Source organism: Chelmon rostratus, chromosome 10, assembly GCF_017976325.1.
Source record: "Chelmon rostratus isolate fCheRos1 chromosome 10, fCheRos1.pri, whole genome shotgun sequence".
In the NCBI taxonomy this organism is placed as follows: Eukaryota; Metazoa; Chordata; class Actinopteri; order Chaetodontiformes; family Chaetodontidae; genus Chelmon; species Chelmon rostratus.
The window spans coordinates 11,261,816-11,286,814 of record NC_055667.1 but is presented as its reverse complement, the minus strand read 5'-3'; the positions used below and the strand labels follow the sequence as shown (position 1 = coordinate 11,286,814).

General features: G+C 43.6%; 1 protein-coding gene across 1 annotated transcript; it reads left to right on the top strand.

Moving 5' to 3' along the window:
- Positions 1-1,704: 1,704 nt before the first annotated feature.
- On the top strand, positions 1,705-23,530 carry si:dkey-178k16.1 (band 4.1-like protein 1). The gene is made up of 22 exons (XM_041946799.1): positions 1,705-1,776; positions 2,096-2,242; positions 8,286-8,390; positions 9,271-9,313; positions 9,475-9,550; positions 11,437-11,655; positions 11,778-11,865; positions 11,952-12,104; positions 13,207-13,304; positions 14,445-14,620; positions 14,986-15,233; positions 15,796-15,834; positions 16,966-16,995; positions 17,647-17,802; positions 18,117-19,226; positions 20,326-20,376; positions 20,851-21,252; positions 22,042-22,263; positions 22,405-22,464; positions 22,713-22,802; positions 22,963-23,043; positions 23,384-23,530. Exons 1-22 carry the CDS (start codon positions 1,705-1,707, stop codon positions 23,528-23,530), a joined length of 3,813 nt encoding a protein of 1,270 aa, XP_041802733.1.
- Positions 23,531-24,999: the final 1,469 nt, after the last annotated feature.

The following is a 24,999-nucleotide window of genomic DNA, read 5'->3' as shown; positions in this document are numbered from 1 at the left end:
CCGTCTTTTCCCGGTTTACAAACACTTCATTGGCCGTTATTAGACCAAATTAAGCTTCTGTTTTGCTCCTCCCTAATGACAGTTTTCCCTGGAAGCTTTGTACTTTTTATCAGAGCTTCCCATGTCCCCTCCTCACTAATCCCTTCCTCTCATTAACCTCTTACCTTACTTTATGCTTTTTTTTTTCACACTTTTTACATCCAAGCTTCAAGGATATTTTTGTTGCAAACATCTTCACAGTACATGTGATAATGTAAATTCAGAGCACTTTCAGAGCATTTCATTTTTCTCGTGTTCAAATCAACAGTTAATGACAGTTCGCTCTCTAGTAAAAAACATGTTCTATTTATGGCTTTATGGCCGTTTCACACTTGATAGGTAGTCGTTTATTAAGTGGTTGGAGCTCTTAGCCTTAGGCTTACACAGTTCCTGGAGTATCTTAAGAGGACGTTGGTACATTATACAGTGGAGTTTACACTTCTAGTGCACAGCCTCTCTCTTGAGGATGAAAAATGGGGATATTCTTAGAAAAGAAATACACTCGAGGAAAGGAACAACCCTAAAATCTGGCATTTACTACCCTGTATTTTTGCCAGACTGGGAAAAGCAAGCACCTACATAAAACTCTGCATTTCCATGTCATCACAGTCCAGTCCCTCTCAAAAAGTGGCTGAAGTGTAGAATTTAAACACCCTGTAATTTGGAAGAAAATGTCCAATGTTATCTTTGAAAATTTCAGCTGACACATAAAGACTGTTAAACCGGTGACCCCGTGCTCACTTTTCATACTTAAGCTACACATTGAGTCTGGGCTTTATCTCAGATAATTTGTTCGTCTTAGCTGCACCACCTAATCTGAATATCAGCTATTGTAACTCTATGCACCCGGAGAAAGAGCAAGAGTCCGGCTCCACTATAGCAGTGGTCACCTTCAAATGACAAACCTCATCTGTCTCCATCTCGCCCCAATATCGTATCAGCATTGTTCCGTCTCTCTCTCCAGGCCCTGTCTTTACCGTTCCCTGGTGTCTCTCACCTCGTAACCTCTGCCTTTTATTCTGTGCTACTCTTTCCTTCCTCCTGTCTCATCCTCAGATTGTTGTCACGTTCCCAGTGCCCTCTCCTTCCTCGTCGTCTCCCTAGCTCTCTCTCATTCTCTATCTCGGTGTGTCTGCTGTCTTGTGCCGTGCCGCAGGGCTCTCTGGCTGATGTAATTTATGCTATCTCCTTTGCTAGTGTGAGAAGAGAGCGTCCTGAAGCCAACACTCTTCATGCAGAGTGCTCCTGTGGGAGGCTGTGAGCCAGCACTGCCTGAGCTACCCTCTTTCAGCGTCTCTCTGTGCACAATGCAGTGACCATGTATGTGACAAAGATGCTCAATCTGCATGGCAGTACAGGTTAATTAAAGAATACCACATCGTAGCTGTGTGTTGCAAACGAAATTGGATGTGATGTCAGCGTAGGTATCTGTTCTGCAGCCATTCATTACACCAAAATGTCAGTGCAGTGAAGTGAAGATTTCCTATGCTGTGTACAGATGGCAGAGTGTTTTGCTTACGTCCCATAAGTCAAATCCATCAGGAGTCTATAGGCAGATTGGACTTCAAGCAGCAGTAAACACTCAACACTGGTCTTTGGAACAGGAAAAGATTTGATGTTGACTGAATATGTTTATGTGTGGTTGCAGGACTGCAATCCATTTCAATGACAACAGAGAGGGCTTTGGCGGGGGAAATGAAGAGCGCAATGGAGGGTGACGCCAGGAGAACCAATCAGGTGGGAGCACAGTGGAACTCACAGCAGCTGTAGATCATTTTACTCAGGCCTTTCAATCACCCAGGGGCCTTCCGGCTTTCTGTTTGATATGCAAGGCAGCAAGCCACCTCTGTGTGTGCCAGTGACTTAACATCTTAACATCTTAGAGCAGCAGCCCACACACTTGATGATTGCCTCACATGATCAATTTTGGTTTTAAATCACTTTGCAAGACAGGTGCGTAATGCCTCTTGAGACTCAGAATTGAAATATTTAAAATAGAAGACAAAGTACAGTGATTTGAAGCTCACCACTCAGAGAAGGATTTTCTCTTTCCCAGGTTCCGGAGGACCACGGGGAAGATGATAGCTCAGAGAAGACCCCCAGCAAAGCCTCCAAATCCCCCCAGAAAACCACCAAACGGCCCAAGACCGTCCCTGTCAAAGTCACTCTACTCGACGGCTCAGACTATGAGGCTGCAGTTGAGGTATGTTACTCACTTTTCACCATCAAGGATCCAGAAAATGGCTGATCAATCCATGAAAAGTGAAATGACAATATACTAATTTGCTGCAATCTGGGATATCACTAAAAAGATTAGCCAAAAAGCAAAAACAGACAAACTGTGCATTTTTTGCAGACTGATTTCCTGGTCCAACTTTGACTTCCAGTACTTGCCGTAGCTGTGCGCAGACCCAGTTTTTTTGTGCAGTGAGGCATTATTATTGATATACTGGGTTCCCTCTGTTAGACAAATTCAAAAAGGAACAGATATAAAATTAAGCATGCGACTTAGACGTTCTGCTTTCCTGAAGAGATGAGAAGTAGCAGCAGATGTAAACGTCACATCTATGTGGATGATGAGACTGTAGCCTTCCTCGAAGTGATATGAAGTGAAACGGCAGATTTCCATCACATTTCATGCATTATTTTTGACTTGTTAGAGATTTGACTGGTGCTTCTTCTCTTGCACTCGTGCTCCTATTCTGCAAAGGTTTACTGCTATTAGAGCCAGTGTACTGAGCTGTTTGTCTTGATGCATCCAACTCCTAATTTTCTCACAACAATAGTGGATAAAAATGCACATTGATTTGCTTTTTTGCCAATTTTCTGGAAATTCTGTTATAAATTTGCTTTTGTGGGTAGAAACTTAAGTACTTTCGTTTTTGCCTGCAGATGAAACAGGTTAGTTTAATCTAGCCAAACTGTTCACAACTAGCCCTGATCAGGACCTGTACTTACTCTCTTTACTGTGGCATGGTCCTGCATGGCCATCACGGGACATTTCAGTCATGGTGCTGCTCATAAATTTTGTTACAGGAGTTATGTCCATCACAGGACAGGAGGAAATCTTTTTAGCAACATGTAACCTGGGAAAAACATTTTTAGGATGCATGAAAGTAACAGTGATATATTGGCTTTAATAGAGGGGACCTTGTTCTGTTAGAATAAATCATGGTTTTTGTTCCTTTACCTATGATTTTCTCAGTTTATAGGTTGCTAAGACGAGTTGTAGTATCCTGGATTAGTTCTAGTTCACAGCCTGTTGGATTGCTTGTTTTGTGTTCCGTCACACTTTGATGTGGGGTTTTCACCGTGTTTCCAGATCTCAGCAGTTACTCCTGTTACTGCGTAGTTATCATAACTGGAGGAAATGATCGCCCAAACTGCAAAAATACAGCCTATCCTTTTAAGGTGCTTCCAGCCGCACAGCTAAACACTCAGTTTCCTTTCCAAAGAGTTGCTGTAAGCAATTCTTCAAACGTGCAGAAGCATAATTGGAATTTTCAAAATGTCGTTTCACTCTTCGTTTGGCTGTCTCTCCACACTAAAATGCACACATGCTTAAAATGCATATCTTTGCTTTGCAGGGTGACAAGAAATACAGCATTTTAAAAAGCTGGTTTATATCTCCCCTAGTTGAACAGAGTCCTTGAGTCAGCACACCACACCACGGTACACCTCAGTAGGATTTAGTCTCCCTGGGTAATACATGCTACTGAGTCAGGAAATGCAGCTCTGCTGCTACGCTCACTGAGAGGGGGGGTGATGGGTGGAGGGAGGTAAGACAAGCTCGACTTTGTGGGGGATGGAGGGCTCAGATGATGAGCCTGGCTTCCGTGAATCGTGACTCTGTCGCTTTTTGTGTTTGTAAACAGACTAATTTCCCACCGCTCTTGGTTTATTTGAATTTAACAGCAGCCCGCATGCTCATCGTGATCGAACAGTGCAGAAAATTAATCTGCTCCTGGACTGAATTGACTTCTGAGGCAGAGCGCTGGGTGTCGAAGGGGGTGTTCCACACCAGAGGGAGATCCTGGGCAGGACTCTCAGCACTGCCATGAATCCCATTAAAGCCTGTGCTGGAACCCCATTGGCTGCTGCTGATGATGGAGTGTGATGTGTGATGGGATCTTGTTGGTCGCTCGACCTCATTCATGTCAACTGTATTCCTTTTATGGCTTGCTGCCTCCCACGTGACCTCACATATTTTACTTACCCGAGCCAGTGAGTAGAGAAATATGTCCTGACAGAGGCATCTCTCTCTCTCTCTCTCACACACACACACACACACACACACACACACACACACACACACACACACACACACACACACACACATTCCCCTTCAACTCAACCCCTCCCCATCTCTCCCCCTGTCTTGGTTACGTGCATGCATGCATATACCCGCACGCACACACACATTTCTTCATGTCACCTGGCCAGTGCCACCAGAGGTATTGGGCTTTGACAGGAAATCCATACAGCTGACAGATGAGTGCTCTTAAGTTTGAGCGTGGAGAAAATAGAATGGCTGAAGGATAGAGGGGGAGGAAAAGATGAGCGGGGGAGGAGGTGGAGAGAAAGATGGAGAGGAGGTAGTGCTTTGCTTGTGTACAGTAGTATGTATGAGAGTGTGCATATCACTGTGTCGGCAATGGAAAAAAGACAAGCGAGGGCACGATGATGAATGCACTGAAATCATTACTTTAATTACAGTCATGATGTCCAAGGAGCGAGCGGGCCCTGATGATAAAAGCATGGAGAAGCAGCCTGAGCCTCCTATTGATGTTTGGCTCACGACATTATAGATATTGATTGATCTCAGTGCATTTACTTTGTCCAGTCCGTAACCTAAAGCCACACTATTTAAAAAACGTCACTCCACGCGCCCACATGCGGTAGGTCACTGCCGTCACGCTCACACACTCGAGCCTTTACTTTAAAAAAAACATCTTGAGTGAAACATCTGGCTTTTTAAAAAACCAGAGGAGACCACTGAACCGTATTTTACAGCTTAAACTTTGGCTGAATGTGATTTCTTGTGCAGGTCCAACCCATGAAATGCAAAGTTCCTTCATTTTTGCTGGTTAACCACATGATCACGCGAGCTTCCTTTTTATTGGAGAGGCGGGGCTGGTTGGGGTCTGCGTTTCCTGTAGTGGAAGCTTTCTGTGGCACTGATATGTCAGAGCGCAGCTATTTAAGAGGTGTCTTACACATGACACACAGAAATGATCAAAAATAAAAGGGCTTTAATGCATTTATCCTTAATCAACCCTGTCCTGGCACTGTTTTTTTCATTAATAGCCTCAACTCTAATACAAAACTGCAATATCTCTGTCCCACTCCCAGTCATTTGTAGGTTTCCAAAGAGGGATGCAGCAGTAGCAACCGTGCAGTAAAAAGTGGTGGCGATGGATACATCTATGTATGCACAGGAGTGTGCTCAATATTCTCACATTCAAAGTGCCTCCACAGAGAAAACCGCCAGCGCCATAAATGTGTGGTTCATGTGATCATGTGGTTAAATGAGTTAAGACCAAATGAAAGATTCATGACACTGGGACTCAGCTCGGCCTCCTTTGAAAAAGCTTAAGGGACGATGGAATCAGTTTATCCACAGTATATTCCGCAGAATGCCTTTAATAGCGCCCGTCGAACATGTTTCCCTGCAGCGTCGCTCTGCTTCCTCCCATCCAGGGCGTGCACAGTCAGCTGCAGACCTGAGCTTCTGAAGGTTCAAATGAGAAATGAGTTCAGTCTCATGCTCAAGGGAACTTCAGAACGTCAACTCGCCAACACTGAAGCGCAACCTGGGGCAGACTTCCTGACTTACACACTGCTCAACGTCCTAAGAAGCTAAGCCTGTCTATACTGTGCTTTGAGCCAGAGGGACTTTTCCAGTCCCAGATCATTTTCTCATAAATTGTTTGGAAACTTGAACATATCTAATATAGTTTATATTTGGAGCATTTTCCCAAGAGGCTATGAGCCAAACTTGGTGAACGAGCCATTAAAGTATTTAATAAAACTGCTCTGAACCAGAGGATATTTGGTCCAATCAACTTCAACTATTAAAATCTGAATTCTTATTGCATGCATGTCCTCCCACCATGGTTGCCTTGAATGTGATGCTGCGTAGTGAATCCAGTGTGAAGTACAACGCTCTCATGGTTGTTGATTTCAGCTGTAATGTGCTTAAAAAGTGTCATGACTGTGAAAGGAAGAAAGATTCCTGAGCTAACGTCAGGGGTTACTGTAGGCTGCTGTTTTATTAAAGGGACATTCCAGCTATTTCACACATAAAGCTCAGTTCACCTGCTGCAAGCAGTACTGCAGAGCCTGTGAAAACAGCTGAGCTTTGTGATGTCTGACAATGTTACTCTGGTGATGTCATCAGGGTTTTGAGGCTTCAGGTTGATAACAGAAATCTCGCATTAGAAACCGCGGGTGTGTGATTCGAAAGACATTTATCAGCATGTCTAATGAAAGAGGATAGTTACATTTAGGAAAAGAAGGTTCCAGATAAAGATATGTGCTACTTCAGCTTTGACCAAAATCTGTCTCTTGCAAGTCCCCTAATTGTGTGGAAGTGTAACACTAACTTGTTCTGTTTTGGGATTGTTTGCAGTTAAATTGAATGCTACCGTTAATTTATCTTTAGCTCGAATTGTTCATTATACAGGTTTGATGAAGTCCAGGCTAGAAACAAGAAGAAAATGAGCACTATATCTAAGAAGAAGGCTGTGCTGTTGCATAGCAAAACAGAAGCTATGCCAACACATCTGGACAGTTTTCTGGAGTTATTAGATTCCACGGCGACATCCTTCGTTGCATTCGTTGAAGTGACTAAGTTCATTTACCTTCTCCTCGGCCAGCCATTAACCCATTCACACGCGCGCACACACTCTGTCTCTCCTCATCTTGTTTGCATGGGCGAGGCGATCAGCTAAATGGATTTCTAGGATTACACCAAATGGCTGCTAACACAATCAGCCCACAGAACTAGTTACAGAAATGTGATCGGAGCCAGTTGGAGCAACGACGAAATCTCATCAGCAGCTCCTGAATTGGTTGCCATGCTTGGGGGACCACCTGAAATGTGTGTTGCAATTTCATTTTGTTGGAAAATCGAATATGTGCACCGTTCCCCCAAAAAAGTCTCTGACTGCAGCCCCTGTCTGTTCATCAGCAACACTCCTCTCACTTCTTCACCAATGGCAGCCTCAGTGGTATGTAAATGAGTGTTTATCTGACTGAGAGACGGATCACTTCATGAGGCGTAATGATTTTTTTCTGAGATTTTTAAAAGGTACGCTGCGAGTGCTGCCAGCTCTTCTTACAGGAGCTGAACAAAGCTCTGTGGCGGCCTTGTAGTAAGCAGAGATCGAGAAAGTGAGAGGGCACCCGCACATACAGAAGGGACCTATTACTTCTGTTTCCATGGTAACAGCTGCTTGGTTGCTTTGTCGCCATAGGAGCCATGTTTCCCTAGGAGATGAATCTGGCGTGTGTGTCCCTGTGTGTGTGTGTGTCTGTTCATGTGTGTATGTGTGGAAATAGAGCTTTGCCAGGAGCGTCTGTGCAGCCCACAGAGTCGTTGTTCTCCGCCCTGGAGGACTGGACAGAAAATAGGTGTGGTCTCTGGAAACGCCACTGATGCGAAATGCAATTGCTCCCCTTATATAGTCATACAGAGGGTAGCTCCTCCTCCTCCTCCGCAGGGGAGAGGATGGATTGGAAGCGTCTCTCAGACCACATTTAAGGTGGCTTTTTATGTCTCTGATATTTTTAACTCCTTTGTCTGATGAAATATGCATAAATATATTATTGTTTAGTAAAATAATATCCAGCTATCGTTCTGCCAGATAACCACAAAAGATACATTTCTTTTTAGAATAATTAAGATCACACGATAGTTTTTTTTTTTGTATGATTTCTTTGGATTTTGCCTCTATGCCAGTTGATAGTGCAGATATAGACAGAAAATACATGGACACAATGAAGGGAGTGACATGCAACAATGGTTCCTGGCTGGAATCGAACCAGGGACGTTGCAGCTCTATGGTATGGATCTTAAGCACTGAGTCAGCAGACGCTGCACAGTCTTACACATCTTTACCCCAAACAACTGCGATCCAAGACCTTCTTTTTTCATTTTACAGTATGTGATGACCACACAACCTGTTCCTTCTTACCTGCCCACTCACTGTGTGTTCTTATATATGTGTGTGTGTGTGTGACAGAAATTTGCCAAGGGCCAGACCCTGCTGGACATGGTGTGTGGCCATCTGAACCTGCTGGAGAGGGACTACTTTGGCCTGACTTTCCAGGACACGGACAACTCCAAGGTCAGATGCACATAAACACACAGACAAACACGTGCATGATATATCTCACTTGGAGATATTTCGTATATTTTTACTCATTCTAAGGTCTGTAACTGAACCTCTTGACTCATTCATGCAGTAAAGCAGCACACTGAATATAGGAGCCTTCAGAAGTTGATAGTACTCTGACACAGAATGGTAGAGCAGCTGTATTGTTGTTGGGTAGTAGTTGTAGCTCTGATCTTCTGTTCAAGGTGTCCCCTTTGGGCCAAGTTATAATATAGAGCTCAAGACCACAATGATCATTGTTAGTAATATGTGGGGATGATTTAGATCCTTCTGTGGTGAATGTCTTTATAGAGTGCAAGGCCAGATATACACCGTATGCTCACAATGAATTTGCTGTGTTTCTTTATACATGCTTTGAATATATTTCAGTTTTGTCACTGATTTCAGAGCAAATGTCAGTCACCCTTTTCAGCCCACCAGCATTTTTAACCTGACTACTCCTGCAGGTGTTGTAAAACAGTGAGTCCCTGGTTGGCCTTTAAACCGTGCTTAAGCACTTACAGCCTGAGTGTGGCATACACGGCCTTTAACCTTTTAAAATGTGATTAGACAGTATGGCCTTTTAAAAATTGTGCACACGGTCTACGGGGCCACCATGAAAGCTCTTGTGACATTAAGCAGAGGGAGCTGGATTCAGCTGGCATTTATAGCCCCAATATTGATGCTTTCAGTGTTTATAAAAGCCTTCATCTATTTTCTTGTAGCATGAATACATTCAGCTTTCAACTAGTGAACAGATTTTAAAATGGACTCAAGAGGGCTCTTAAAAATGTGAATATGGATGATTTTGCTGAGGTTGAATTTCTTGATTGTCTCTTTCTTTCTTTGTCAGAATTGGTTGGATCCCTCCAAAGAGATTAAGAAGCAAATTCGGGGTAAGTGCAGTACACACACACACACACACACACACACACACACACACACACACACACACACACACACACACACACACACACACACAGTTCACCAAATCCACACAGCATTTAATGAAAAGGCAGTCCTTTGCAAAACAACCTTGCTGGTGGTTTTTCTACAGTTGGTTCCTGGATCTTTGGATTTTCTGTCAAGTTCTACCCTCCAGACCCGTCTGTGCTCATCGAAGACATCACCAGGTTGGTGTGAATACAACAACAGGGACTTTTTGACTCACAGTTAAAGGACCTTGATTTGTTTTGGCTAATATGTTTTCATGAGGACAGGATTTACAGTAAGAACAGAACAGCTAAGACAAAGTACCCAATGCAGCGAGATAAACACATGTCCAATAAAGACACAGAATTGTTTTTAGTTGTCTTTGGAAGAAATTGTGAAACTACAACAAAATCAATGATAGTGATCAGAAATCAGATTACAAACAATCGTTAAATAAAAGATCCTGTAAGAATGAATTAGCACACTACATTATAGAGCAATGTACACACTACTGTAACACACAGCACTATTTATCACACACACACACACACAGTCTGCAGGAGTGAAGGTAGAAAGTTTGCAGTAAATTAGCAATTGACAGTTATTTAGCCTAAAATGTTTCATCTGCAAACAGATTTTCACTCCCAACACAGCTGAGTTAGTGCAATGGGTAGCTTGGTTAGCATTCTGCTGATTGCAGAAAAACTAAACTAACAAATCACAAAACAACAATAACAAAGCATCTATTGTAAAAAAAAAAAAAAAAAAAGTATTATAAGATGGAAAGTATAAAGTCATTTTGAGTTTGTTGAGCTGTATGTTATGAACTGTTACCTGATTGTCTTTGTTGCTTGGCCTAAATAACTGGTGTTGAATTAAAATCCATCCATCAATAAAACTACCTTTGGAGTAATCTTTGCACAGAAATAAGATAGCATTTATGGTGACTATTCTTATTGCTTGACAGCTGTCTGGAGTGTATGTACTTTGTGTGCTTCATGCACACTTATACACTACAGGAGGTTATGGATTATTTTTAGTATTATAATCATGTCCAAAGCAAAACAAAGGACAAAAGTACATGTCTATAATTGTCAGAAATGACTCACCAGGAACTGCTTAAAGGTCCACAAGGAACACACACCATGTTAGTGATATTAAGCTGCTCGGATACTTTCAGGTTTATGTGCCAAGGTTGTGAGATATTTCTGAAAGGGAGTTTGTCATTTGTGGTGCTCAGAGTGTTTTACATAAAACCTCAAACAAGTATTCGAGTTATTCTAATCCACACGACATACTGCAAACAGTTCCCATGGGAACTGCTTTCCATCAGAGAGTAATGAAAAATATGAGCATTATGTTGCAGTTTTCATTAGGACCCTAGAACATAGAATTAGCTGTTGACAGTGAGGTCTGAGGATTGTACAAAATATCTGGAAGTTGTTTGTGGAGAGACATGTTGGACTGCTGGTGGAATTCTCAGTGACGACGATCTAAAAACCTCAACAAATAGCAGAAGGAGGAAGTAAAAAAAGCAAAAGCAAGTTTGGGAATATCAGTGCGCTTTCACTGTACGACAGGCAGAAATGGAGATCAGTTGGCTGTAGTCTTGTCCAACGTCCTACATTATCCATAATTAATGCAAAGGATGCCGACTCACAATTCAGTACATTTATCTTGATGGATTTTTATGTTACGTTTTGTTTCAAATAGTCAGGAAAGCAACTTTTAAATCAAGCCTGATGCTGCCTCACACATAAAGAATGACCCGAGTCTCTTCAACACAGTGAGACTTACAGCTTATTAACTAAACACTGTTTTGGAATCTGGACTGAGAAAGTCGCATTGGTGCACGTCTGTGTCAAATGTCCCAGTAATCCATCCAGTAGTTGTTGAGATATTTCACTCTGGACCGGAGTGGAGGGCAGACACGCAGGCACTGCTGTCTAAAAACTGGAGTCAAAATCAGATAAAGACTGTGGCTGATAACAGTGCTTCTTCCAGATGTTTCCTGATAATGTAGAGACTTAGCTTTTGAAGACAAGTGTCAGCAGCAGCTCTGCCTCCACTTCCCGCGTTTCTTTAGGTACTACCTGTGCCTGCAGCTGAGGGACGACATCCTGTCCGGTCGCCTGCCCTGCTCCTTTGTCACTCACGCCCTTCTGGGCTCCTACACCGTCCAGGCTGAGCTCGGAGACTACGAGCCCGAGGAACACGGCCCCGACTACGTCAGCGACTTCCGCTTTGCACCCAACCAGACACGTGAGCTGGAGGAGAGAGTGATGGAGCTGCACCATAACTATAGGTCAGAAAATATGACCATTAATTAAATTGCGTGCCGTGAGGATAATGAGAAATGCTGGTATTTTTGATTTGTGGGTTGAATAGGAAAGAGGTGATGAATCATGAGTGGCATTTGTGTTGCAGGGGAATGAGTCCAGCAGAGGCAGAGGTGAACTTTCTAGAAAATGCCAAAAAGCTCTCAATGTATGGAGTGGACCTGCATCATGCTAAGGTATATAGATAAAACTTCAGCTCTCCCTGATTTTCCGCTGTCAGCGCACTTTTTTCAGAGGTTTTTTTCCCGCCCGTGTTCACCAGGATTCAGAGGGAATTGACATAATGCTCGGCGTGAGCGCCAACGGTCTGCTCATCTACCGAGACCGTCTCAGGATCAATCGATTCGCCTGGCCGAAAATCCTCAAGATCTCCTATAAGAGAAGCAACTTCTACATCAAGATCCGCCCAGGAGAGGTAAAGAAACACTGTAATTATCTTGGCTTTTGCATCTTGCCTGACTGCAGGGCTCACTGCATGCACAACCCCACTAGAACAGCCCACGACAGTCACTCTGGCAAAGCCGAGGCAAGTGGAATGAAGGATCATTTGGTAAAGAGCCAACCCCACATTTCTATTTCATGGGTTCACAGTTGTTAAAATTACATCATTGTCTCTCTCGACTCGTCCCAAGCAGCATAAATAGTCATTTCATGGTTTGATAAAAGTGCTACTTCTGTGATTTATCTGCAGCAAACCATGTGACAACTGACGAGGAGTATTTTTATAGCCCTCAGAGATATGGTACTTAAAGATTAGGCTGATAGGTCATGTTTTTATTCTCCTTCTCTCTTCCTCTATGGTGACTATAAAGTGATTAGGCAGTCGTGAGGATTTGCACTTTCATCATGGATTTCACTTGCAAATGTTAGAGCCACATTAGGCTTGCTCTGGTTTTCAACACCCTAAAATAATTACGATTTGTTGCTTTTTTCCCCCGTTCTTTGGCCTTCGGCGTTTCTGCAGTGCATTTTATATCCACTGTTAAACTGACGTTGACATCTTGATAGTGAATTGCAGGGCCGTTCTATGCATACACTTTGTTCTGCAGGCCGATCCTCTTAAGTCAGCCGTCACTTCAAATTTGCCTGGAGGGTCGTCATTGTGTTTTAAAGCCCTCTTTATTTTAAACTGTCCCCACAGGTTTTTTGTGTGGAACTTAAGTTGGCGTACTCTTGTGAGTGGACTACTCCTTTTTTTAAAGACCTGTTATATTGCTAATAACCTATTGATTTGAAGGCGGCTTTTTCTGTTCACGCCGCTGAACATCTGATCGAGTGAATGCATGAACGGCTAATTTGTAGGTTGGTTAGAGATGGAAAAGCTACCTGACGCGGCAGCAGGAGAATATATTTCTACCAGTAAACAGAAAAACAACATTGATTTTTCCATTGCTGCGGAGTAAACACAATTCACCCTGCCACCATCCCTCCATCTTTCCCCGCACTCGCTCCCGTCACTCTCCTTTTCTCCTTCGCCCCCTCTTCCTCCTCCTCCACTCCTTCCCCTCACTGCTCAGTATGAACAGTTTGAGAGCACCATAGGCTTCAAGCTGCCCAACCACCGGGCCTCGAAGCGACTGTGGAAGGTCTGCATAGAGCACCACACCTTCTTCAGGTAGGACTTGATATGCACAGATACACAGACAGACACTCTTCTTCTGCCCCTGCATGAAGTGTTAACACGTGGCACAGCAGAGCTATCCTTCAAGTGACACTCATCATACAAACGATTCCTTAACTTTTCATGGAAGCGCTTTTTTTACGGGTCCCATAGTTCTGTATAGTTTCCTTGAAAGGAACTGATACGTAAACGTAAATTCATAGGAAGGTTCTGGAAGAGGAGAAGCTCATTTGTTAATTATAGGAGAAATGGAGACAGTGATACACTTGTAAACGTGCCATTAATTAATTACAATTAACCACTATTTTAAGCTAGAGAGCATTTTAGTTAGTGCAAAGCAAGTCAACCCTTACACAATAAAACATGTGCAGTATGGGTTTAAAAAAACTGACAGTTTTTCTTGTCAGCGTGGATACGAAGATCAATGCCACTCTCAGGCTTGTATGGTAAATATGAAGGAGATCTCTCCCAGGAGAGCTTTAGCTTAGCATTCGGCTAGAAACAGCTAGCTAGCCTTGATGTGTCCCAAGGTAACAAAGCTCACAAATTAACACATTATGTTTCATCTGTTTAAGCGGCACTAAACCAAAGCGTGAAAGTGTAAAACAGCATGTTGTGCTTTTATGGGGCCAGGCTACTTCTTGGCGAGACACAGTAACTTCCTGGCAGCTTCACAGTGATGACAAGACTCCGGGAAGCTTTAGAGGTGCTGGTTGGGGGATTTTGATATCTTTGGACAGAGCCAGACTAGCTGTTTTCCCCTGTTTCCAGTCTTTGGGCTAAGATAAGCTAACCAGCTGGTGGTAGTTTCATATTCACTGTACAGGCATCACAGTGGCATCTTCTCTCATCTAACTCTTGGCAAGAAAGCAAATAAGCTTATTTAGTAAAATGTTGAATATTTTAGCTGTACTATCAGGGACTTTTTCTGGAAATCATCAACTCCTTATAAACTCAACACAAACAACAAAAGCGAAAGAGCCTTATTTTCCATATAATTAGCACCAAATCACACACTATGGTTCTTTCCAGGAAACTTAACAGGACTTTATTAGGGCATTAGGGACCAGTAAAATAAAGCTTTGTGTTACGGCATCGAGGAGGAATATTGGCCCAAACTGAACCCTCTTGCAGGTTGGTTTCCCCGGAGCCGCCTCCCAAGGGCTTCCTCGTGATTGGCTCCAAGTTCCGCTACAGTGGGCGGACCCAAGCCCAGACCAGACAGGCCAGTGCCCTGATTGACAGGCCTGCCCCACAGTTCGATAGGTCGGTCAGCAAGAGGTACATGCTGCCGCGAAGCATTGATGGAGGTAAGAACCCAGACTATTTCACCATCCACACGGATGTTCACTTATATTTCATGGATTAGTTTATGAGGCAACAACTTGGCTCCAGTCCCACAGGTTTAGAAAATTGATTAATGGATCGATAGCAATGTATGCATGAAAACACGCTTCTCCTCTCTCACGTAGGGTAAATATTTCAGCAATAGGGCTTATTGATTTTGCGTTATGGCTCTGAAGGGAGTGTGATGTTGTCAGAGTGTGAAATTCCCTCACAAAAACAGAAATGAGGGCAGTTTTGAACTTGTGAGTTCACGTTAGAGCGGAGACTATTAAAGCTTGAACACTGCAGTCCAGGTGCTTCATGTTTCCCTCCCCTCGCACTTTACCAGCCTCAGCTCTAGGTGACAGTATGGACCAGCTGTCCCAGCGAAGCTCCAGTGAACGTACACAGTTCATGTCCAGGGAAGACCTGGACCAAGAGGGCAGCCTGGACCTGGACCATGAACAGTACCACGACCAGGACCAGGACCAGTACACAGATCAGGAGCTAGAGCAGCATGACCTTCAGGACCAAGATCTGGTTCAGAAGCATCGGGGTGCCAACATCTCAACGCCCACCAAGACTCTGGAGCTCAAGGTACGATGAGGGGAAGCGACACTGTTCGAACACACAGAAACCTGCCGTCAGTGCAGGTTTTCCTGCTTTGCTTGGTAGGTGTTACAAGAAGCTGAGACATTTCAGTGCACACGGTATGAATGAATTACTGTTATTGAGCCACAGCCAGTCAGCTAACACTGTCTATGAAATTAACTCTCACCTCATACATGAAAAATGTATCATCGTCATGAGGAAAGACTGTTCTGTCAGTTCTGTTGGCTCCTTTGAAGAAGTCCACAACAGTCCACTAACACTCCTCATTCTTCCTCCTCACATTCCTTTTCATTTAAGACTGTGAACACCATCCCTACTTTTTCTCCATGTGGCCTAATTTCCCCTATTTTCTGCTCCTCCCCTCACTTATAAGTCTTCTCAGTATGAGTCCTCTCTCCATTTCTTAAATCGGCTCTCACAATCTAACCTGACCTCTTTGCTGCAGATGTTTCTTTGCCCTGCCTCTAACGGTTCTTCTCCTCTCCCTGCTGTAATGCTAACACACTTTGCTAACCTCTGCTCTCTTCCACCTCGTCCTCTCCAGCAGGCTGAGGAGGCAGGCTCGCCTGTAGACTCAAAACCAGAGGTATTTTGGCCTTGGACCTCGGTGTCTGTCTGTGTGGTTTTGGTTGTTGTGGGTCGTGCATCCGAACTGTGTTTGTTAACAGAACCTCTCCTTTTTTTGATTGTTTGTCTCTGGAGGGAATGTTTTTCTGCTTTTTCTGTCATGATTTCCACTGAGAATAATCCATGGAAACTGCATGAATCGGTCTTCAGATGAATAGACACAAAATGTTTAACATACTGTACATTTATTCAGACTTTTTTCCCCATCTGCCTGCTGGGGAAAAACAGTTTAAGTGGAAATTCAGATCAGATTTTCTTCATAGGCATTTAGCTTCTTTCCAGAGTGAGCTAAACAGTGTATCTGCAGTAGAAAAAGCTTTCCAGCTTTTTTCAATTGTCAGCACATGTTCACACTTGTGCTTCTTTAACAGTGATCTGTGTGAAATTAGCGGGATTGATTGTTTTTAGCAGGATAAACAGATGGCCCTTAAGCACTGTTGATGATTCAGTGAATCTGTGATGCCCCAGTTGACAAATCTCCTGGTGCTCCAGTTGAGATGCATAACAATCTCAGTATTTTGTTTAATTAATAATTATTTTTAGATTATTTTACAGGCTTTTGAGATACACATGTATATTTGATGTATAGATGCACAAATACATTTGGTTCTTTCATTTTTATGGTAAAGGTGCCTCCAGTGCATCTGGTCTCATGTTATTCCTGTGCAGGTGTGTGTGATAGTGTTTTTAAGTACTGCAGAAGTCTGAAGTTTGTTCATTTGTGGTTTTGTAATGCTGTCTCGCCAAATCTTTGGATGAAGAAGTATGGGAATAATCCCGCTCTCAAAGCACTTAGCTTCAGTCGATACATGACTGCATTAATTATCAATTGGCTGACTCTGATATGGATTGTCCCTGTCTTCTTGGCAGAACATTAAATGGTCTAGCAGTCAAAGTCAAACGCCTCGTTGGTGTCAACTGTTTGTCTGTCCGTCTGGCTGTCTGCCTTTTTGACTCACCTGCAGCACTTTACCTCTTTGTCTCTGCACACATCTGCTCCCCCCCCCCAATCCTCAACCTCCTGCCTTGCTCAAAACCCTTCACTTCATCTCACTTGCCCCACCTCGGGCTCCCTCATCTGTCGGACAAGGATCTGGCCACCCCTCGGCCCAAACAGGAGGTACTGCTTGCCCTCTCCTTTTGGCATGTGCAGTGTGTGACCCTCATCAGCTGTGCTGTGTTTTCTTTTTCGTAGCTGTGCCTGTGTCGCTTACTGTTAGAACAGCAACAGCAATGGAGCTCACGTTAAAATATTCAGGTTATTTTCTTGTATATTTCATTTGGTGCACCACTTTCTTCAATCGCAGTTTTGCATGTTAGTTTTACATTTTCTGAACACTAGGCCAGTGATGGTCTTTTATGTTATATATCTAGACTTTGATCCGTCAATAATTACAGAAGTCAATCAGTTTTTGAGCTTGTTAGGTGCTCATTAAGCAGAGTGCAAATGGTTATTTATCAAAATGTGGAGATGTACTTTACTTTAAACCTTTCTCTGTGAGGTAAAAGAAAGATGCTGATAATTCTCCTGATCAGAGTATACTATTACGAGGTCTATACCTCTTTGTGGTCATCATGTGGTGCAGCATTTAATTCATCCTTTCTTCACAAAACAGACAATCACGCACCTCAGCCTCATCAGAGCAGAGCAACTGTAGGAATTAAAAATTTAAATCCATAACCAGTTCAATCGTGTAAATGGCTAGAATCTAATAAACACAGATGGAGGATTTTAACTCGTGTTAATTAGTGCCCTTCACTGTGTCAGCAGCAGTTCTTGGATAAGCCAGAAGATGTTCTACAAAAGCACCAGGCCAGCATCAATGAGCTGAAGAGGGCTTTGAGGCAGCCTAACAGCAAGATGGCCCAGAGGGAGAAACGGCTCTCCTCAGCTACTCCTCCTGGAGGAACCCCCGAGCGGAAACCAGTAAGAACGAGACCCTACCCCCAAGTCACTTGCTATACAACAGTTAGTTTCCTGTATATTCCGATTTAGTTAAAAATGTTGTACTGGTCACCCCTTCCCGTCGTGTCTACTCCTTCCATTCTCTGTCAAAATGTTGATTCCATTGACCCAAAACCCAGAAAAAAAGCATCTTGAAATGCATCAAAGTCGTAGCTCTCCCGTTAATCACTGTTTTTCTTCACTACAGTAATTAAGTGGGGTAACAATGATATCGCAAATGGAGGAGCAGTATATCTAGCTAGGCTAATGCAACTGTCTACTCTATGTCAACATAGGCGACCAGTGATGCCAAATTGATTGACAAGCAGGATGCTTATGAAGGAGCTCTGGATTACTCTAGATTGGAAAAGAGTAAGACCTCCTCTGTGGGTAGAGACACGTTCTCTGCGACACCTCGGACTGAAGCGAATATGAACAATTGTCAAACACCCAGGGACTCTTTAAAAACTAGACCTGGAACATCACCCAAACAGGAAACAGACTTTATAGCCACAACGGTCACAAGCGCTATGGATGAAACGGTAGCAACTAACGGTCATCACGATTCCGTATTAGCGAGGAATGTTGTTCAAGAGAACGGATATGGATCTCCACCCGACAAACTGAGGAGCGCGATGAGCAGCAGAGATACGAGGCATTGTCAGCACGAGCACAATATTCGTCGAGAGAGACCGGCGACCTCTGCAACTCCGGTGGCTGTGGGTTCTCTCCCAAAGGGCAGGATTGAGGGTGATGAGAGGCATTGTGAGGAAATAAAAGACCCGAGCCCCATGGGAGTGAAAGACTGCAACAAAACGGGGAACTCTCACTCAGAAGTCACCAAAATAGTTCCTCTCAAGCCACAGCGATCAAAGAAGTCTTTGAATAAGGAGAACAAAGGTGTTGTAAACCCTCAAACTCAAAGCCAGTCTGATGGAGGCGTCTTTGGTGCGACGGGGGATGTACACATGACAAAATCAAAAGATGGATCCTGTGAGGCAGGAAGGAGAGTGGATGATAATATTGTACTGCGATCAGCCGCAGATGTTGTCAAGGAACACACAGGGGCGACCAAACACCGCAGCGAAGCCGCGATGTCGCATCAGCAGCAGACTCTGCTACATCAACAGATTAAGAAGGAGCTGTTTGGGCAACAGGAGCTCAGAGACTGCAGGGGTACAACAGCACAAAGTCAGTGGACAAGAGGAGGCGTGGTCCACGAAGATCATTTTCAAAACAACTCCGAGTTGAAAGAGAATCTCCTCTCTAGCTGCAAATTTCCAACTGCTCCCCCGCGAACCCTTCCTCTGAAAACGCAGTGGACCCGAGACAGACAAAGCAACATGGACAACAGCCACATTCACTACAGGACGCCCAGCCAGGAAACAGCCAAGAGGAAGCAAGCGGTAAACCATCTGCCCCCTAACCTGTTTGTCCATCATCGGAAAGTCAAACATTGCATGAGCTTCAGGCGGTGTCGTGCAAATCTTGTTTTTACCATCTAAAAACAAACCAAAAAAACAATCAATCACACACACATACTTCAGAACTCATGTGGCTGTGTATGAGAAAGCAAAAGTTCACGTTCCTTCGCATCGCATCATTGGCCCAGAGAGCTTTTTGCTTTCCCTTGTTCCCCTCCGCAAAGCTTGACATCTGCTTGGCCATTTCAGAACGCTTCGGGCCTTTAAGCAAAGTTCACAATGCTTAAGCTTCAGGCGTCCCTTTTACCCCACCTTAACTTGTCACGTTAACACCTGGTCTCTCCTTCCAACATCCTCACGGGATAAAGGTGGCTGCTGTTGCAAGGAGCGCAAGACCTTTCCACCATTTTTCTTTGAAACCTCTTTTTCACATAATTTAAATCCTTTTTGTGAATGGCTGAGAAGGGCATTTGAACCAAATGTTCTGCCTTGGCACCTCTGTAGCAACAGCAGAAAATGAAAACAGGGATCAGATGTAATCACGGGCTGCAGAGCTGCCAAACCTCTTCAGGGCTGAGGCATTCATATGCTGCATTTCCGAATATGAATACCTTTTTCCTGCAAGGAATTCTGAAAAATCTAACCTTACAGTGCATGGCATTACCATTGCACTTGCAGTCATTTTCAGTAACGTCAACCTGTCAAATATACCCAAAGCGCATGCCTCTGACAGTAGCCTTTAGCTCTACAGAATGTTTAGATTTTTTTGAATAATAATGCGGTGAGCGCCATCCAATACAAACGCAAGCAGCGGAAAAGCTGCAAGGGGAGAATATTGCAATTATGGGTTCTCTAAATTTTGACAAATAATGCATCTATTCGCTGTGTGTTGTGCTGCAGACAGAATGTCAGGTCAACGCAGTGACAAAGAAAAAGCACGCTGCTAACGGTCCACTTCTGCGCACACACACAGACACGCCAGCTACAGTGTAGATAGGTATCACAGTTTGTCATTTCTATATGACACATACTTTAATCGTTTTATGTTAATGTTTGCCTGCTGTTTGTTTGTCGTCTATAGGAGACGCCTCCCACACCTGCTATTCATGAGGAGCCTCTCAACGAAGCTTCAGTGAGTCAGGCCTCAGGCCCACCAGTCTCTTCCTTGTTTTCCCTACTTTTTAGCCACACTTCTGGAAATGAGTAAACAGTAAACTTAGTTATCTAACACATTTCTCTTTAAGATGTTTTCATTTATAGTGTGTTTAAATGCGTAACGTAGACATTTTGTCTGCCATTCTGGTTTCATTAAATTCACAGTGTGAAAATTAGTCGAACAGCAGCCAAACCCCACCAGCCAAATTCAAAACACATTGTTTTTTTACTGCTAACATTACGCAATAACGATGTTTACAGATGCTGTACATGGGTTTGTTTATATCCATAATTAGGGAAAAACAGGCCTACATCTTAATTCTGATCAGCAGAGGAATTAAAAATGCTTCTTTTTTCTAAAGATGACATTCTTTGATTATTCAGTGTAAGTAAATTGACGGCTGTAATTGAAGTGTTGAATTTCATTCAATGTTCTGCACCCTTTCTGCAGAGGGAACCATGGGAGAGACGTCTGGGCTCCGTCTCAGAGGACGACCAGGACCACGACATCCCGTACTTGAAGGAAACCCACCTGGGCATCGAGCGCAAATGTTCCAGCATCACTGTCAGCTCTACGTCCAGCTTGGAGGCCGAAGTGGATTTCACCGTCCTCACGGACCTGCACACGGGCATGGAGGAGTTCTCCAGGGGCATGTCGGAGCTGGGAGACAGGGATCTGTCACCTGATGGGGGTCTGTGCTTCAGCATCGACTTGCTCCAACAGCAGGGCCCCTCAGAACCGCCTCCTCCATTAGTGTCAGCTCCTGTGTCCAGAGGAGCCAGCAGCAGCCCTCCGGCCAAACATATCCAGGCTGAAGAAGTCCGACCAGAGGTCAAACGGCCCGATGTGCAGGTACTGGAGATCAGAGTGTGGAGCATTTTAGTTATAACGAGAAGCACATGGGAAATAAACTAAAGAGCGTGCAGGCAAGTGTTTTACCAAAACAGCAGGAAGTAGGAGTGGATTTCCATCCTCCACAGCTACCAAACCACTGCCACCACCACCTTCTTAGACCTTTCCAACTTTCCAACAAAGTGTGATGACAGGCCACCAAAGTGAGCTGTTGATGAGTTCATGTGAGTTTTGTTTACAAGCTCCAGCGTGCCTGTGTAGTAGTCGGTCAGTGTGAATGTGAAAATAGAACAGTGACCACATTTCCACTGTGGTTCCAATGAAAGAAACACAACAAAAACAAAAAAACAAATCGTGGTGTGATCACACCCGAAGTGTTTGTCACAGATGTGTCAGCATGTTTTTCTGTGTTTGAATTGTCAAAAAGCTGAACAATGTAAAGGACACAGTAAGCGGCTCTAATGAGACATTCAGTGTGTGTGAGCGTAATGCTCTTTATCATGAAGACATACAGTTTCTCTTTTCCGTCCTGTTCCTTTATCTAATTTCTCTTATAAAATATCTCTTAAGTTCTGAGCTCAAAACACATTGTCCACATGTTGTCTTTTATCTCTGTGCATCAGACGCTTCATTAAGTATCTTCATTTTTTGCAAGCAACGTGCTTCCAGCTTTACATCAGCTCACTTTTTGCCCTTTTTTCGACTGAGTTCAAGTAAAAGGCAACAGACCATCAAGCGCATCAGTGGTATGTATAAAAGCTAAAACTTGTTTTTGTTTTTTGTCTTAAGCCTGTCGTCCCCAAAAAACCAAAGAGGTCTGTGCCAGTGTCCTCGTCGGTGGACAGAGAGCAGTCCCACAGAGAAGCCAGTCGCGTCTCTGCTGTCACACCTCTCAGCAGGGAGGCCAGCGATGTGATGCCCACACCCACAGTGAGGAAGACGGACGTCAGGACGGAGACTCAGCCCAATGGGTCAGAGGTCACCACAACCATCGTGGAGTTCACGGATCAGGTTAATTGTTTATTATAGTGAGAAATATTGTCTGTAAAAAAGAATATTTGGTGCAGCTAGAACTAAAATTCAGTTTCATTATGTTGCAAAACATGAAGTCTTGCGACCTACAAGTCACCTAATTGAATGTATTTGTTTCAGGATCACGGTATCACTGGCCTGAGTGAAGTTTCTTACTCTACGAGACAGAGTGTGTCCCCCGTGAGTACAAACAGAAGGACCACTCCAATTTTAACTCAACCTGCCGCAAACTGCTGCCTGCTCTCCAGGGCTTAAACCTACTTACAGAGACCAAAGACAGGAATTTCTGAATATGTGCATGACTGGCTGTCCGAAAATAACAAACAGAAATACTCTTCGCCTTATCATCTGTTATTTATTTGCATGTGTGTGAGTGTGTGTGTGTTTACAGTGTTTGCCTAATTCTGCCAGCTGTTCTGCCTTCCCAGGTGCATATGAGCAGTCTTGGAAGAGAGGCGTCGGGGTCACCCATCCTTGTCACTGAAAACGTTACCTCGGCAACCACTCACGTCACCAAGGTGGAGAAGCCTTAGCAGACCTCCTAAAAGCTTAGGATGTATTGTATAATTATGATAAAGTGGGTTTTGTAAGATGAGGAGGTACAGCTCAGTTCTTCTCTCTGTAGAATGTGAACTCTGCCTGTGAAGGCTGTTCAAAGAAAAGCTGTGTGTGTTGCAGACTGTCAAAGGAGGATATTCAGAGACCAGGATCGAGAAGAGGATCATAATCACAGGAGACGACGACGTAGACCAGGAGCAGGTGAGCTGAAATGAACAGATGAACTGTGGATGACACAGTAAATTCAAAAGAACCATGTGCCTGGTAGTTGCTGGTTGTTGGCAACTGGATTTTTGTAGGTAAGAAATACTGTTTTAATGGTCTATTCTGATTCTTATATTTATAACTTGTATTTTATGGTAGAGTCCTTTTGAATTTAAACATTGCAATGCCAAAATCTCAATTGTATATAATTGAATAAAAACTTTAGCTTGAATTCAGCCATAAAACACATAAATCAACCAAAATCCTTAGAAAAGTTCAGCATTCTTTCCTGCAATTCATTTGATACAAGAACCACAGTTCAGCCTTTTCCTCGCAGGCTCTGGCTATTGCGATACAGGAAGCCAAGCAGCAGCATCCTGACATGCAGGTGACCAAGGCAGTTGTTGTCAGGGAAACAGAGTCGTCCACTGAGGATCGACACCGTGCATCAGAGGTACAGGGTGCCACCTTAAATTCACCTTGATGAAATGATAATATAACATTTAGCCTCACAACCTGCCTTTGACTTTAAAGGCCTGCAGGCTGACTATCTCTTCTTTCTCACCAGCAGTCTTGATTTCCTGAGACGAGAGTGCCCCCCTTTGGACCAGATGTGTCAGTGCAACAGCACCTGAAATTGCCACCCACCATCCCTACTGATACTGCCAGTGGCGCTCAAATGGAGCCTCTTCTACACATTCACGCACATGCAAAGCTGAAATGAGACTCCTTTGAAATTCTAATTTTAAGTTTTATTTTTATCCAAACATTTCACTATTGGAATCATTCATGTCCAGCAAGTTGGTTTGGCAGTCATGCAGCAAAAAACATTTATGGTCCTCAATTCGTCGACAGTATGCCACCACAAATCCAAACATATGGAGGAATTGAAGAGATAATCCAACTAAATTGACTGCAAACCTCTCAGGGCCTCTATATTTAAACCAGTTGCTTAAATATTCCTCAAGGGTCAAAGGGAGTTAGTGAAGAGGGGGTTTGTTTAGATCATCTGTGCACTCATTCATGCTGCAGAATAATCACGTGACTTTTCATGCACAGTCTCATTTGGAAAACAGGAAATCAGAAAAAAATGCTCATGCACATAGTCTTCACCATGTCCGTCCTGCTGTCCTGAATAACAAGAAATCGACAGATTCCTGCTGTGTGTGCTGAAAAAACCTGTGTGTGTGCTTGTTAATAGAATTTGTTACGTGTAGCTCCAGTGCTGTTAAAGCATCCAGTGAAACAGGGTTTAGTGAGAGCAGAGCTCAGTTTCTGCTCTCGCAGAGTCGCTCAAGTGAACAAATGAGCTTCGTCCCACCCCCCAACACACTGACTGATGAGGATGCACCGAGTAAAAATATCATGTAGAGCCAACAAGTCCCTCTGGTGGTATTTATTCAAGTGTTTGTAACGCACCAAAGTCGGAGCTAGCCTGATCACAATACTTCCCCCTCTCTGTCTCTACCTTAAAGGTTTTACTGCTGTAAAATGTATTTTACCGTGATGTGCGAGTGGCACGTATGAGAGGATACGAGTTGCTGCACCGTGATGGACTGATTGGACTTTTTGAGAATGTATGCCTCTGGACATTAGGTGCTGTTAATACACACAGCGTTCCTGTCGTATTTATTCAAATGGTGGGGATGTCGTTTCTGAGCATGCCGATGTTTCAGAATGAGCCCAGTTTCTCTCCTTTCCCAGCCTTAAGATATGCTTTCAGAATTCAGCTGGATAGAATACCACTTTGGCCATTTTGTGTAGTAAGTACATAGAGTAGGCTCACACCCTTGTTCGAGCCACAGAATGGGCTGCTGCATCAGTAAAATTAGTATTTGAGATAATGTTTGCATGATAATTTCTTGCATTATTGAATTGTAATTGAGTATTATTGATATTAACTCCAAAGAGGGATGGATCATGATATCCAGGATCGTCAAAGAAACAGTGAAA

What these genes read in the sequence shown, in the direction of transcription:
- si:dkey-178k16.1 (XM_041946799.1), top strand. Translation starts at nt 1,705, where the DNA reads ATGACAACAGAGAGGGCTTTGGCGGGGGAAATGAAGAGCGCAATGGAG. An exon ending in CAGCCAAGAGGAAGCAAGCG is followed by an intron (nt 19,227 to 20,325) that starts GTAAACCATCTG and finishes TGTCGTCTATAG; the next exon opens with GAGACGCCTCCCACACCTGC. An exon ending in CAACCACTCACGTCACCAAG is followed by an intron (nt 22,803 to 22,962) that starts GTGGAGAAGCCT and finishes TGTGTGTTGCAG; the next exon opens with ACTGTCAAAGGAGGATATTC.